The sequence below is a fragment of the Poecilia mexicana genome, unplaced genomic scaffold, assembly GCF_051168715.1.
Source record: "Poecilia mexicana isolate PSO_F unplaced genomic scaffold, ASM5116871v1 scaffold_14, whole genome shotgun sequence".
Lineage (NCBI taxonomy): Eukaryota > Metazoa > Chordata > Actinopteri > Cyprinodontiformes > Poeciliidae > Poecilia > Poecilia mexicana.
In genome coordinates, this window is record NW_028263383.1 from 25,461,755 (window position 1) to 25,477,062 (window position 15,308).

General features: G+C 46.3%; 2 protein-coding genes across 2 annotated transcripts; both read left to right on the forward strand.

Annotated features, from left to right (window-relative positions):
- The first annotated feature begins 1,001 nt into the window (after positions 1 to 1,001).
- On the forward strand, positions 1,002 to 4,382 carry LOC106918549 (deoxycytidine kinase 2-like). The gene is made up of 8 exons (XM_014988405.2): positions 1,002 to 1,263; positions 2,411 to 2,529; positions 2,872 to 2,955; positions 3,042 to 3,151; positions 3,331 to 3,478; positions 3,669 to 3,784; positions 3,859 to 3,958; positions 4,058 to 4,382. Exons 1-8 carry the CDS (start codon positions 1,152 to 1,154, stop codon positions 4,082 to 4,084), a joined length of 816 nt encoding a protein of 271 aa, XP_014843891.1. The 5' UTR covers positions 1,002 to 1,151; the 3' UTR covers positions 4,085 to 4,382.
- Positions 4,383 to 7,012: 2,630 nt separating this feature from the next.
- Positions 7,013 to 15,237, forward strand: oatx (organic anion transporter X). Its single transcript, XM_014988400.2, has 15 exons — positions 7,013 to 7,118; positions 7,196 to 7,363; positions 7,906 to 7,979; positions 8,050 to 8,179; positions 10,535 to 10,638; positions 10,775 to 10,929; positions 11,282 to 11,450; positions 12,586 to 12,709; positions 12,781 to 12,896; positions 13,024 to 13,078; positions 13,175 to 13,334; positions 13,679 to 13,787; positions 13,868 to 13,946; positions 14,329 to 14,456; positions 14,786 to 15,237. Exons 1-15 carry the CDS (start codon positions 7,092 to 7,094, stop codon positions 14,934 to 14,936), a joined length of 1,749 nt encoding a protein of 582 aa, XP_014843886.2. The 5' UTR covers positions 7,013 to 7,091; the 3' UTR covers positions 14,937 to 15,237.
- Positions 15,238 to 15,308: the final 71 nt, after the last annotated feature.

Below are 15,308 nucleotides of genomic sequence, written 5' to 3' on the forward strand. Positions count from 1 at the left end.
GAAGAAAATGTGTTTTTATGGAGGACTGGGCTGAAATACGTACAGGAAGATTTTAATGACAATATGGAGCTGAGAGTTCAAAGGAAGTAAAACAAATGACCTGGTCACTTGTCTATTGTTAAGGATAGGGGGTTGTTCTTTGCTAAAGGGGGCAGATAAGTTCTGGGTTGGGCAAGGACCTAGATAGTCTCCAGGATCAAGGACATCCCCTGCTGTTATATGGCACTGTGGAAGTCTATAGGAGAGCAGCTTGATCAATCTCATGATAAGATCATGCAGACACGTGATCTCATCATCTAAAGAACAAAAGGGGGTGAGGAGCACATCATAAAATTTTCCATTACAGTCCCCAGTTTTTAACATTATTTTATCTGAATTCCAGTTATATTTGAAATCTCTGAAATATATTGAAACATATGAAACACGCATGTTAATCCTAAAACGTTTATCTCCTTGTTGTAGTTCTCCGTAGTATTTTTATTATTATTTTTTAAATCAGCTATTCTTTTGCAGTCCCATGAGTCCGCCTCTGCAATGTCCTTTATAGAGCTACACTATTGTGATTTGGAATAATTATACTTGTTTTGATAAAGTTAAAAAATAGAAGAAGAAAAAGAAGATTTGATTTTTTGATTTTTAACAAAACATTTATTTATACAATCATTTAACAAGACACAATTAAATACATGATGAGGACATACTTACAGCATACATACTTATAAATAAATAAATAAATAAATACATAAATAAATAAATAAATATTTACATAAGCAGCTTATTATATAGTAGCTGTCTCTGATTACAAATGGTGCACAAAACCCTCTTAAAACCCCACAGTTGTAAAAAACCCTTAAAGTCCCCGGTGGCTCTGTGAAAGAAGAATTATTAAATTCCCTCTGAATATCATTGTAGACCACACTCCAGTCCGGTAGGTGGCTGTAAATGCACCTTAAGTTAGTTGTCATCAGCCAATAAAACACATAGGAAAATGAAGCCCCGCCCTGGAAGCAGAATGCTGTGAGCGCGGAATTTAACCTGTGAAGCGAGTCGCGCGGTTTTTCACAGTTTCAGCGCGCGCGCTCAGAGAAAGACCAGCTGGACAGATAAACATCCGCAGCCTGAAGAAATCCTCCCGTGATCACCGGTCAGACATGGCGACTCCTCCGAAGCGGCTCCGCGGAGCTCCGACCGGTTCCCCGCTCTCCGGCTCCCCGCTCTCCGGCTCCCGCAGACACAGGAAGATCTCCATCGAGGGAAACATTGGTGAGTTCCACCTCAGAAGCTCTGGACTCAAGAACAGAACCTGAGTCAACCAGAACCCGTCCGACCCGCCAGAACCGAAGCAGGTGGTTCTGCTTCGGTTCTGGCAGAACCACCAGCGGATCGAGGGTCCGGGCCGGACTGCGACAAAAAGGCGGCCCGGGCGTTTTGGACCGTTTTGGACCAGACAGGCCCACCAAATATAAAGCCTCCATATTTATGATTTTTAAACTTCTTTATTTTTGAAACATTGAGAAAATTACAAGAGCTTGATTGTAACCTAAAGGTCACAGTTACAGTCTGTGATAAATTTCAGAATTCCTTCTCTAACATTTTCATTTCCAAATAAATGGGAAGCATAAAAATAAAGACATTTCTTTTATATACATGTACCATCTCTTATTAATCAATCCCACATTGTTGCGTTGTTTGGACACCCATTGAGCCCAGAGGACGGTGAACTGGTTCAGCTGGACTTGGACTGAGAATCTTCTGATCCGTTTCATTAATGTTCTTCTGCAGCGTCTGCTCACAACTTCTTCAGGCTTAAGATTTGATAAAAAATATTTTGTAATGTCAGGTAGAGGTTCTGTGTTATCCAGAATAAAGGTGGTAGTTTTAAAAGTTAAGACTTTATTGATCCCTAGAGAGGGGAGTTGGTTTGTCCCAGCTTAGCACACAATAAAACATAAAATAAATAAAGTTATAAGAATAAACATACAACAATAACAAATAACAATGAGCAGTGATAGTCTTAAGGACACACATATTGCTCAGTACATTACTAAATGTATATTCAACATTTAAAACACTCTAGAGACTATGAATTATAAGGATCTTTGACCTCTCTGGATGTTTGACAGATAAAAATGTCCAAGATTAAACGGCAAAGTTAGGAGGGACGATGGCGTGTTTACGAAGAAGAGAAATGGTAGTCCGTTTTCCACTAAGCATCACATTGCACTTCATCACATCTCACTACATCACTCCCTGTGGCCGGCAGCTGAACTGTCGGCTGGATTCTTGTTTTTCGGTTTGTCGGGTTCAGTAGGAGAGGAGCTGATTGATGGGTCCTGGTTTAGTCAGTGGCTGCTGATCAGCTGATGAATCATTGCTGATCAAGTGCGTGTGTGTGTGTATGTGTGCGCAGCTGCAGGTAAATCCACCTTCGTCCGCCTCCTCCAGGCGTCTTCCTCAGACTGGGAGGTGATCCCAGAACCGATCGGGAAGTGGTGCAACGTTCAGAGCGACGGCGACGATGTCTACCAGGTGAGCAGCTGAGGCAGCCAATCAGAGGCTGTTCCAAAGTGGGAGGAGCTTCCTTTTGTAGATCTGTAGAGACCAGAATGGACTCTTTGTGATGTTTGCTTCATTTCATGTTGGTGGTTCTGGAGAGAAGTTATGAAGAAAGTTAAACGTTCATAAATTCATTAATGGGTTCAAGGATCAAACAATATGAAGCAGCAGGAAAAAACTGCAGCTGAAAAATAGAAAGTTATGTTGACATTTTGGTATTTTGAAGACTAATATGAAAGTTGAGCTTCAGACTCAAGGATGAAAGTTTCTCCAAACTGATCAGCAAGACAACCTGACCTCTGTCCATGCACCTAGGAGCTGAGCTCCTCCCAGAAGAGTGGAGGGAACCTCCTGCAGATGCTGTACGACAAGCCGAGCCGCTGGGCCTACACCTTCCAAGTAAGTGCAGCAGACTCCGCCCCCTGAGGCTGCGCTGCGCCTCACCTGTGTTTCACCTGTGTCTCATCTACTTCTCACCTGTACAGAGCTACGCCTGCCTCAGCAGAGTCCGGTCTCAGCTTCAGCCTCCATCAGCCAAGCTGCAGCAGGCGGAGAACCCGGTTCAGTTCTACGAACGCTCTGTCTACTCAGACAGGTACTGACCAGAACCAGAACCTGATCTGGATTTTCTAGACAAATCAAACTGTTAAGTTTCTGTGGCTGAGTGAAAGGTCATCGTCATGGCAACACCTGGCAGGTTCTGTCAGGGTTCTGGTTCAGCTCGAGATTCTGACTGAAACCCAACAGAACCGTTTCCCTCTCCACCTGTCTCAGGTACGTCTTTGCGTCCAACCTGTTTGAGAGCGGCAACCTGCTGGACACGGAGTGGAGCGTCTACCAGGACTGGCACACCTGGTTGCTGAACCAGTTTGAACCTGATATCGCCTTGGACGCCATCATCTACCTGAGAGCCCCTCCCCAGGTAAACGACCTCTTCCTAACCTCCCCCGCCAGGTGACCGTCCTGGTTCTGAGAGCAACACCGGGTCAGTTGCCTGGCTGGGTCTGAATAACTGATATAAACAGAGCAGCTCTTCAGAAGGCGGTGCCTTCAGGGTCCTCTGTGTGTGTGAACCTGCTGGCGGTGCCTTCAAGGTCCTCTGTGTGTTGCAGCGCTGCATGCAGCGGTTGCTGCACCGCGGCCGGCAGGAGGAGCAGGGGATCCCTCTGGAGTATCTGGAGCAGCTGCACTTCAAACACGAGGCATGGCTCTACGACAGGAACCTCAGGTAACTGAGCATGCTCAGACGGCTGCTGCTGCGTTCAGGGTCAGTGAGATAAAATATTTTTTCTGTGTGTGCAGGCTGGACTTTGAGTACCTCAGTGAGCTTCCTGTTCTGGTTCTGGACGTGAACGAAGACTTTCAGAACGATCGGATCAAACAAGAAGACATCGTTGATAAGGTGCTTTTATACTGAAAGTCTGATGGAGCTTTTATTCTGAAAGTCGAACACAGCTTTTATTCTGAAAGTCTGCTTACATGACATTCATTTGTCCTGCAGGTCAGGGAGTTTCTCAGCACGCTATGAAGCTTCTCCAATCACCTCACAGAATGTCAACAGCAAGGCAGCTGATTGGACAGCAGCTCGTTATGATGTCCCCCCTATTGCGACTTTGTAAAATTTTGTTAAATTTTTATAGTGAAAATGCTTCAGTGTGTGTGTGTGTGTGTGTGTGTGTGAGAGAGAGAGAGAGAGAATGTGTATTTATGCTTCAGGATTTTTTTATGGCTCTCAAACACTGGAAATGTTCCTGTTTCCTACACACTGAGGTGACAGTGAACACATCACTTCCTAGATTCTGTGAATAAATGAAATTGGACCCAAACTGCTCTGAGTCTGTTATTGGTTCTGGTTCTTGATGGAAACGGCCCGGTTCTGCGCCGTTCTGAATCCGGCTCTGAATAAGACGCTGATAGATCTTAAAAATCTGAACTTTTTTTGCCTTTTATGTTTATTAACCTGTATTTTCTGGTTGTCATGGAGGCATGAAGCTCTCCAGTCAGCGTTCCGATAATGGATCTGAATGTTTCAACAGTTCCAGACATTGCCGCTCAGAAATCGCTGAACCGAGTCTGATCTGGTTCTGGTTCTGGTTGGGTGGGTGGACCAGTAATCAGTAATGGACATCTGTCCAGAGTGGGTCCATCAGTTCTGGTCCTGTGCTGTAATCTAAAGCATCAACAAATTACTGTTGCTAAGGAAACTGGGTGAGACTGCTCCCCCGAATCCCCTAACCAGACCTGGATTTAAACTTTCACCAGTACTGGGTTAAAAATCCACAAAAAACTGAGTCATCCTGACTCACTGAGTCTGACCAGAACCCAGACAGCAGAGTCGTAGAGGTAACAGCAGAGGACACTCCAAGAGCAGAGGAACACAAACTGGTCCCTCTATGGGGCCCAGACCTCCAGCTCTCTGAAGAGGTGTGTGGCCCACTCTGACTCCATCAGGAAGTCCTTAATCCAGCAGCAGGTGGAGAAGGGACTTACCAGATCTTCCAGTTAGTACACCAGTCAGTCAGGAAGGGTGGTACTGGAAGCAGATCTGAAGTGGACCGAGTTGAGCTCCAAGTGGAACTCATCATGGAGGACAGAGGGAACCGCATCTCCAGCTGACCTGCTACAATCTGGTATCACAGATGTGACTGAACCAGTTTCAGAACATTTCCTCACCAATGAGGTGAGAGCCCCCATCACCTATCAGAAAGGTGATGGGGGATTTTACAGGAATGTGAATTAATGTGAACATGAGCCAGGAACAGACTAAAGATCTAAAGACCCAGCCATCAGGAACACCGTCAGATCCAGAAATGCCACCAGGTCCAAGAACGCCATCAGGTCCAGAAATGCCATGAAGTCCAGGACCACCGTCAGGTCCTGCTGCCTTTCTGGGTTGACGGACTGCAGTGAGCGTCTCGCCTCACATTGCATCACCTTGAGGATAGAGCTGCTTCCTTGCACTACATAGGCTGAGGGAGTGAGAGTGTAGGATGGACGCAGTCTGACGTTACATTTGTCATGGTTCAGCTTAGGAAAGGTTTGGTGGATGGAATGTAAAGGTGAAAGGTCTTCTGTATAGCAATGAAGATTGAGGCCGAAGGGAGATGCTTCCAAGAGGGAGAAGGTAGAGGATGACCAGAAGAGCACCGAGCCCTGGGGGATGCCTTTAGGCCGGAGCAGTAGAGGAAGAACTACTGTTGAGGTATGACCTAACCCAGGTTGGAGCAGAGCGGAGGTCACCTGTTGGTTCATCAGGTTCCCTAAGCTGGACTTCATGCTACTGTCCGGTCCCTGGGTGTCGGTGATCTTTATGAATAGAAAATATTTATATTCTTGTGATTCTCTCATGCGTCTCTGGACAGGTCATCAGTTCATTACGGAGACAGACAGGACGAACAACCACACACACACACAAACACACTTGAGGTGTGTGGGAGGAAGCTGGAGTACCCAGAGAGAATCCACCATGCAAACTGAGACCCGGCCCAGGTCTCAGAATCAAACCCAGGATCTTCTGGCTGCAAGGCAGCAATGCTACCATGAACTGATCATATTCTCTAAATTTTACTTTGTTTTTTCTTTTTTCTGTTATGTTTTGTAAGGAGATCCTGTGAGTCTAGAAAGATGTCTTTTTTAGTTTTTGGACTTTACTGGTACTCATGAGGGGAACATTGTGTGTATTTATGTATTTGTGGGCGGAGCCAGGGCGGTCCTCGCAGCACCTGCAGCTCTGCTTCATGCAGATCAGGATGAATGGAGGAACGCAATGCGACCTCATGCGGGTTCATGCTTCAGGATTCCCTCCATGCTTTGTGAGGGAAGCATGAAAACTCAAACTGTCAACTCTTACTCATGAGGCCCACGCTGAGCCTCCAGCAGCTTCATCATGTCTCCTCTTCTGCCTCCTGATTGGCTGAGCGGCTCTATGTGACAAACTATGTGACCGACCACAGATGCTGCGAGGCTCGGCCGAACTGCTGGGATGTTTGTTGTCTGGGACTCAGCTGGACCAAGAGGAGCCCAGCGAGGAGCCGGGTCAGTGAAACAGACGGAGGTGGGGGGGTGGGACAGAGTTGGGACACGGTGTTCTGGACCGACCAGGGTCAGAGCAGCAGGTGGACTGGTGAAGCTAGCCATAGGGTCAAAGGTTAACCTTCTGGACACTCATTGATTCGAGGCTGTTGGCATCAACCAGAGTGGCTCAGTGCTGGACTCAGTCCTGTTTCCTCGTCCAATCATTAACCTCCTGCAGTCGTCCTCTGCTGCTCCACTAAGCTCCGTCCTCCAGTCCTCCAGCAGCCTGCAGACGGTAAGTACAGCCAGAAAATCCTCTTTTCTTTTTCTGTAATCTTTCAGGAATTTCCCCAGACTGTTCAGATCTTTCAGGTTTTGGGTCCCAGGGAGACAGGGTTTTGGACGGTCTGGGATGCTAGCGGGTAGGTTTTGGGTTGTTGATGAGTTTTACTGTGACGGACCTGCAGTTCGGACCCTGACGTGTCCTGGCCACTCCTGACTGTCCCCATTGCGTTGCTGGGATGGGCTTCACCGACCTGCTGGACCAGGTGAGTCCGCTCTCTTCCTCTGTGGCGCTCCTATCACCTGATGAGTAACTTTCCTCTTCTCTGGCTGCCATGGTGAGGTGGGTGGCTTTGGCAGGTACCAGTGGATCCATGTGATCCTAATCAGTTTACCTGGTCTGATGACGGCGAGTCAGAACCTGCTCAACAACTTCGTCTCAGGAATCCCGGTCCACCACTGCAAACCAGTCACCAATCAGACTCTGCATGACCTGGGACGCATCTACCAGGTAACTGTCTCTCCTCCAGGTTCTGGAAGAGCCGCTCAGCCAATCAGGAGGCAGCAGAGGATACATGATGAAGCTGCTGGAGGCTCAGTGTGGGCCTCATCCATAAGAGTTCACAGTTTGAGTTTTCATGCTTTCCTCACAAGGCATGGGAGGAATCCTGAAACATTCAGCTGCATGAACCCACATGTCTTTCCAGGCTCACAGGGTCACCTTACAAAACATAACAGAAAAATAAAAAATAAATTATCAATTCCAGTGAAAATGTTTCTTCAAACTCAGCAGAGAATCCTCCGGAATGGTCGGGAGATCAATTATTGCTTCATATGTTTTTGTATATCAGGCTAAATGAGCTCCAGTTTCATTATCATTGACTGAAAAAGTTTGTGTGGCTGCTGCGCATTTCCACAGCAGGAAAAGTTTGCTCGTGTTTACGCAATATTCTCGTTTTTACATGCATGAAACATCGCAGTATTAATGAGTGACTGAGAGCTGATGCAGTCTGATTGGCTGTTCTAATGCGGGGCTCTGATTTGCTGCTTCAGGTGGACGAGCAGCAGCTCCTGAAGGTCTTCATCCCTCCAGATCCTTCAGGAAATAGACTCGACCGCTGCAGGAGGTAAACTGGTTTCTGCCCTTTGTTCTCCTTTGTGGTGACATCTCTGACATCACTTCCTGTCCTAACTCAGGTATGTGGAGCCTCAGTGGCAGATGTTGAGCCTGAACATGTCTCTGAACGCCAGCGAGCTGCAGACCGAAGGATGCGTGGATGGATGGATCTTCGACCAATCAGAGTTCTCAGCCACCACCGTCTCCGAGGTAACAGCTGTGATTGGCTGATGGAAAGCAGGAGATGATTGGTTTGGATTCAGCCTCTGGCGTCTGAATGACAACATTAATAACAACATTAACAGCATTAATAACATTACTAACTGAAATAATAGCATTAATAACATTGCTAATAGTATTAATAATAGCATTACATTCAAATTCAAGAACTTTATTAGTCCCAAAGTGAAATTAAAAGTTGTTGTAGATCGTAATGGCTGTTGGGAGGACAAATCTCCTGTAGCAGTCTGTGTTACAGCGAATCTCAGCGAAGAAGCCTCTGACTGAAAACACTCTGATGAAGAGGATGTTCAGGGTTGGCCAGAATTTACTTGGTTTTATGAAAAATCCTTCTTTGCATCGTCATCTATTCAGGTCCCTGGTTTAGGTTCCCATGGCGCTCTCACCAACAGACTGATGTTAGATTCAAACCTTGAAGGATCTTGTCTTCCTTCAGTCGCTCTGTTCTTCTTCTAGAGAACCGCATCTCCAATCTGTTCCTCTGGGTCTCTTACCAGTAGAACCTGAACTCCTCACCAGGGAGTCTCCATCCTAGCCAGATGCTGATTCACCTCAACTGGCTCCTCTCAGTGTGAAGGAGAGTGGCTCTACTCTGAGCCCTTACTGGATGACTGAGCGTTTCTCTCTAAGGGAAAGTCCAGACACCCTGCAAAGAAAACTCATATCAGCTGCTTGTATCCGTGACGTTTTCCTTTTCATTCATGACCCACGACTGCCTCACACTCGGCTGCGAACCGCTCCAGTGAAAGCTGTAGATCATGAATAGCCAATAGATATTGGCTTATCTATTGATAAGCCAATAGAATGACATCATTCGCAAAAAGCAGAGATGGGATCCTAAGGCCACCAAAGCAGATCTCCTCCACACCTTGGCTGATCTGGAAATCTGTCCATGAAAATAATGAACAGAATCGGTGACAAAGGGCAGCCTTGGCAGAGTCTCACTCTCACCGGAAACGAGCCCAACTTACTGCTGGCAATGCAGACCAGACTCTGACACCGGTCATACAGGGACCTAACAGCCCATATCAAAGGGCCCACAGGGCTCCCCAAGGGACGAGGGGTCGAACACCTTCTCCAAGACCACAATACACATGTGGACTGGTTGGGCGAACTCCCATGCAACCTCCAGGATCCTGTTGAGGGTCCTAGATCTAGTCCAGGGCCCTGCTACCAGGAAGCTTTTTAACCACCTTGGCGTCCCCAGAGATTGGAGAGCCCGACCGAGAGTCCCCAGTCTCCACTTCCTCAATGGAAGGCATGTTGGTGGGATTGCGGAGGTCTTTTAAGTATTCTGCCCACTGGCCCACAGCGTCACGAGTTGAGGTCAGCATAGCAGCACACCATCCCCACTATAAACAGTGTTGGTGCCGTACTGCTTCCCCCTCATGAGATGCTGGATGGTGGGGTAGAATCGCCTTGAAGCTATGCAGAAGTCTTTCTCCAGGGTCTCTCTGAACTCTTTCCACTCCCGAGTTTTTGCCTCAGCAACTATCCCTTGGACTGCCGGTACCCGTCAGCTGCTTCTAGGGTCCCGCAGGCCAAAAAGGCCCGATAGGACTCCTTCTTCAGCCTGACAGCATCTCTCACCGAAGGTGTCCACCAGCGGGTTGGAGGGTTGCTGTTGTGATAGGCACTGGCAACCTTGTGGCCACAGCTCTGATAAGCTCCCTCAACAATGGAGGCGTGAAAGTCCCCTGGAGGGGCACTCTCCAGTAGCCCTTCCAAGGACTCCAAAAAGGGAGGATAATTTGAACTGCTGTTCGGCGCATAAGCACAAACAAATTTCAGGGGTTCCTGAAATGTGCTTGTCTGCTTCATATTAAGGGTGACGTTTTAAGCAGAACCTGACTAGCTCACATACTTCATGGACTCCATCGTCTATCAGAGGTAGGTGGAGGAGAATTTGAGACCATCTGTCAAAATATTACAATTGAAGCCAAACTGGATCCTGCAGCATGACAATAACTCCATCCTCCTAACAGGAAGTTGACGCCTCCTTTTCAACTCCTCCGGGATTTCTGGCTTCAGCTGTGGTATTATTTCAGCTTTTACTCCAGAAAGGCAAGAATGAGAGTTTGAAAAAGAAAAAAATGTCAATGAAAGTTCAAAGCTACTCCAACATGCTGCCACTCTGAGTGGCCCAACTCTTATTAATAACATTAATACCAACATTAGAAACAGTTTTAATAACCACAGTAACATTAATGACCAAATTTATAACAACATTAATCTCATTAATTCACTTTAAGATAATAAATTGCTTCATGTTTCAGAGCTTCTAATGCACCATCCTGACGTTATCTCTAAACCTGTCTGTCTCAGTGGGACCTGGTGTGCTCTCTGCGTCCTCTGAAGCAGATGATCCAGACCATCTATATGGGTGGCGTTTTAACTGGAGCCATTGTGTTTGGTGGCCTGTCGGACAGGTGAGACTCACCTGGTCAGAGTTTCACCTGACCCATCAGGACTGTGGGAACCATCAGACACATGTTCTATATAAGTCTGAATTCATGTCATTTCTACCAGCCATGGGTATTTCTTAACACACTGTGTGTCTCTCAGGTTTGGCAGGAAGTCTGTCCTTATATGGTCATATCTACAGCTGGCTGTGCTTGGCTGTAGCTCCGCCCTCTCTCCATCATACACCGCCTATTGCATCTTCAGGTTTCTGAGCGGGATGGCCTTGTCTGGAATCATCCTCAACGGAGTCTCACTCAGTACACATTTACCTGTTTGCATGTCTGACTGGTTACCTGCTTGTTTGTCTCTTCAATAGTTTAGATATAGAGCTTAGAGGTGTAACAGCATTTTTCCCCACTAGGGGGTGTCAAAATGTTTTATGTGAAAACTTTTTCTGAAGAGCTCTTCTTCTTCTCCTTCGTTGAGAAAATTAAACCAAATTTTCAGTCATTTCTGTACTGCCCCCCTTTTAAATGTTAGATTATTGTCTAACATTTATTCTAATTATTGTCAGAAATGTGAACATTCTTTGTTTACTGTTGGATAAAACAGAACAGCTGCGATATCTGTGCTCACCTACTGACCGTCTTCCTTCCTGTGTCTCCTCAGAGGTGGAGTGGATCCCAACCAAAACACGGACAGTAGTGGGGACTCTCACCTCCTTCTTCTTCACCTTTGGTCAGATGATCTTGGCAGGCCTTGCCTATTGGCTGAGAGACTGGAGGAAGCTCCAACTGGTCGTCTGTGCGCCTCAGTTCCTGTTCTTCACCTACAGCTGGTCAGTGAAGCCCTGGTACAGTGGATCCCCGGATTCAGGGGGGTTAGGAACCACAGGCGCCCGCCAACTGCTAAAATCTGTAAATACTCGAGACCACGTCTGAAAATGCTTCTAGCTACTGCTCTTAATAGTTCGTACACCAAATATACCTTCGTACTAGGGATGGAGTCGAGACAGGTTCTTCCTACACCAGAACGGGGAAAAACAGGCCGAGACCCAGACCACTCTGGAGCGCTCACCCCCGCTCTAATACAGATGCTAACATCAACAGTCTCCCTTATGGTCGCTCTGGGGGGAACCACCAATCAACGCCGAGGAAAATGAAAGTCGCTCCTGGATTGGCTGCTCTGGATAGGATAGTTAGAGTATTTAAGATGTGATATATTCAGAAATCTGCAAATAATTTTAAGTTCTGAATTGGTGGGGCGAGGAGGGAGGTCCACTTTACCTTTCCCCAATTGGTCATGGTCTGTCCTTGATTGGTCAGGTGGTTGAATGTCTGTGCTGTGATTGATGTTATGGAAATTTCATTTATAAAAGACTGAGAATTTGTTTCAATAGTAAGAGAAAGATTAGTCTTTGTCTTCAGGTTTCTTTATTTGAAGGCAAAAACGTTAGAAGACCCGTCTCACTGAACGCAGTCAGGAGAAGAGCCCTGAATGCAGTCACATCACATCGTTATATAGTCATAGCAAGGAATAGACCCACACAATGTCTCTTATATTTATTGCCAGATGGACCACAAACACAATCCTTAACCCCACCTCATGAACTGTCCCTCGCCTCTTGGAGGGGAGGACTTTTTTGGCAGGAAAGAGAACCGATAAGGATTTCAAGTGAAACTTCTAATTCTTCTTTGTCAGTTAATCATGGGTGCAAGGTCAAACTACATTCCACACATGTCAGTCCTTTAAGACAATTCCCATTTTACACAAGATGTCTTCAGGTCTTTTATACTGTCACAGCTGCAGAAACCTCTAGGCATTATGTGGAAACTTCTTTAATGGAAAAAACACATCTTGCAGAAATACAAAAACACAACAGATATAATTAGTAAATAAATGGTAAAAAGTATCATGATTTCCATCAAAGATGAAATAAGGCTAAAAACTAAATTTTCTGTTACATTGATCAGGTGGTATGCAGAGTCAGCTCGTTGGCTGGTGCTGAACCGTCGGTCTGAGGAAGCCTTAAAGGGTCTCCACAGAGTCGCTCGGATCAATCGGAGACCAGAGGTCATCAACAAACTGACCTTAGAGGTAACCTCTGACTACATGTACAGGTGTACTCTGACCAATGAAGACCTGACTTTGGCACCATGTGAATACAGGTACTTCACTCTCACATGAGTAAAGAGATTGAGTCGAGCCACTCATCGTTTACAGCCTTCGATCTGCTGAAGACCAGAAGAATAAGACGCATCTCCATCTGTCTGACAGCCGTCTGGTGAGACATTCACCTGTTTTAATCAGTTTCACCTGTTTCTAGCCTTCATGTTGCTGTTCCTGTTGGGGTTAGGTGCTCATGGTGAATCTCTACCTGTGCAGGTGTTTACTTGTGTACCTGTCTGCAGGTTCTCCACCAGTTTTGCTTACTATGGTTTGGCGATGGACCTGCAGAAGTTTGGGGTGAGTTCTCTGATTTCTGCTCACCTGTCTGTCCTCTCACCTGTCTTCCTTGTTTCTGGAGTGAACTGCATTCTGATTGGCTGTGGGCCGTTCCAGGTAAGTATTTACCTGATGCAGATCATCTTTGGAGCCGTAGATATTCCTGCAAAGTTCTTGGCTCTGGGCATGCTCAGTTACCTGGGGAGGCGGGTCACCCAGGTGTCGTGCCTCTTCCTGTCAGCTATCATCATCTTTGCCAACATCTTTGTCCCCACAGGTACGGAGGTTCTGGTTCTGATTCTGATATAACCCTAAATCCAGCCCTGAAACTCACCCTGATTCCAGATCTGATCTCTACCCCATCTTTATTGGGTTTCCAGAATTATCTCCAGTTCTGGTTCTGATCCTGACTCCATCTCTAATCTTTGTTCAGATTATGTGTTAAATTCTAACTCGACTCACTGTGTGGTACTGATTCTGACCCAGGCTAAATCATTGGTTCTGATCTGGATCTAATCTCTAATCTGTGATTCTAACGCTGATCATTCTGTGATGTGTGTTTCTTTTTTTAACCCTGTCTGTTATCCTGATCTGGTTCTGGTTCTGGTCTCTGTCCTGCAGACATGCAGAGCCTCAGAACCACACTAGCCTGTCTGGGTAAAGCCTTCACATCGGCCTCCTTCACCACTGTCTACCTGTACACCGGAGAGCTCTATCCCACTGTCATCAGGTGGGTCCAACAGGCCCGGTTCCATCCTCATCAGAACCTCTGACCGGCTCACTTGAACATGTCATGTGCTGTACTTCCAGGCAGACGGGAATGGGCTTCGTCTCCACAATGGCGAGGATTGGCAGCATGGCGGCGCCTGCAGTTCTGATCCTGGACGAGGTGAGCCCGACTGGAACCAGAACCAAAATCAGAACCTTCTGGTACATTTTATGGCTAAATAGCAGCTGGTCCACTTGGACACGGAAGTATTTATTCAGCCTTGGTTCAACAGATTCAATTGAGATGATCTCTACCCCATCTTTATTGGGTTTCCAGAACTATCTCCAGTTCTGGTTTTGATCCTGACTCCATCTCTAGGTTCAGTTTTGGCAATCATAGTCCAGTTGTTAGGAAACTAACATCTGGTATTGATTAATTATTGATAATAAAGGTTCAATTAGAGCGAGGCTAATGTTAGATTTTTGGACCTCCCTGATTAAACATACAGTATCACATCATCACCCTAGCAACTGACCCACAAAGCTGTTCTTCACATTGCCAGGTGTTTCCTGCACTACCCAGTGTGGTCTATGGGGGCGCTGCAGTGCTGGCCAGCGGTTTTGCCTGCTTCCTGCCGGAGACGCTCAACAAGCCGCTGCCTGACACCATCAAGGATGTGGAGGAAAACAGGTGAGCTGTCTGCTGCGACTTCAGTGTTCTGACCCGAATCCTAAAACAGAGAGCGGCACCTCAGCCGGTTCTGATGAAACGACGCAAACATCATAAACAGAACAACTCAAATAGTGCTGAGGTAGGTCCCACTGCAGAAACCTGCAGTGGGATCCTGAGGTTAGAACCGGTATCTGGACCCTGTGATCGTGGTTCCTTCTTCCAGGTTCTGGGAGGTTCTGATGGACCGCATCCAGAGCGCTGCTCCTCCATAACCCTGGAGCTCACTGATTAGTTCTATCCTCTTATAAATAACCTGATTGGAATCGTTAATTATTCTGTGTGTTAAGGTCTGAAGGAAGCTGTGGCTCCCACCTGAAAGAGGGCGTGGCTCTGAAAGAGGGCGTGGTTTCTCCTGATGACTGGGACGTGGTCACAAAGGAAGGCGTGGCTTTAAAAGGACTGAATGAGAAAGAAGGGAGTGGCCTCAGTGCTCTCTAACTAATCACAGGATGCTACATCATAGTATCTGGACCCATCACAGTGTCTGGACCAATCACAGCAGGCCAATTAGACATATGGACAATTTTAACAGTAAAATTTAATCTATAATCAATAAGCAGGTGATTGTTTAGAGATGAGAAGAACATGAGCTGACCAGATGATGAATGACGTTTAATGTCTAGAGTTGAGATATGAATAAATTGACTGAAGACACTGATTATTGATCACTGGTTATTGATTACTGATTATTGTCCGAAGCACTTATTGGCTGCCGTCAATAAACATATTGATAAACTGAGTCTGATCTGTTTCTTTTCTCAGTCATTATAATAATAATAATTATTATTATTATTATTTATAATAAGAATA

Coding starts and splice junctions, on each gene's coding strand:
- LOC106918549 (XM_014988405.2), top strand. CDS start 1,152: ATGGCGACTCCTCCGAAGCGGCTCCGCGGAGCTCCGACCGGTTCCCCG. Junction 3,785..3,858: donor CTCTACGACAGGAACCTCAG/GTAACTGAGCAT, acceptor CTGTGTGTGCAG/GCTGGACTTTGAGTACCTCA. Junction 3,959..4,057: donor AAGAAGACATCGTTGATAAG/GTGCTTTTATAC, acceptor TTTGTCCTGCAG/GTCAGGGAGTTTCTCAGCAC.
- oatx (XM_014988400.2), top strand. CDS start 7,092: ATGGGCTTCACCGACCTGCTGGACCAG. Junction 13,079..13,174: donor TGGACCTGCAGAAGTTTGGG/GTGAGTTCTCTG, acceptor GGGCCGTTCCAG/GTAAGTATTTACCTGATGCA. Junction 13,335..13,678: donor CAACATCTTTGTCCCCACAG/GTACGGAGGTTC, acceptor TCTGTCCTGCAG/ACATGCAGAGCCTCAGAACC.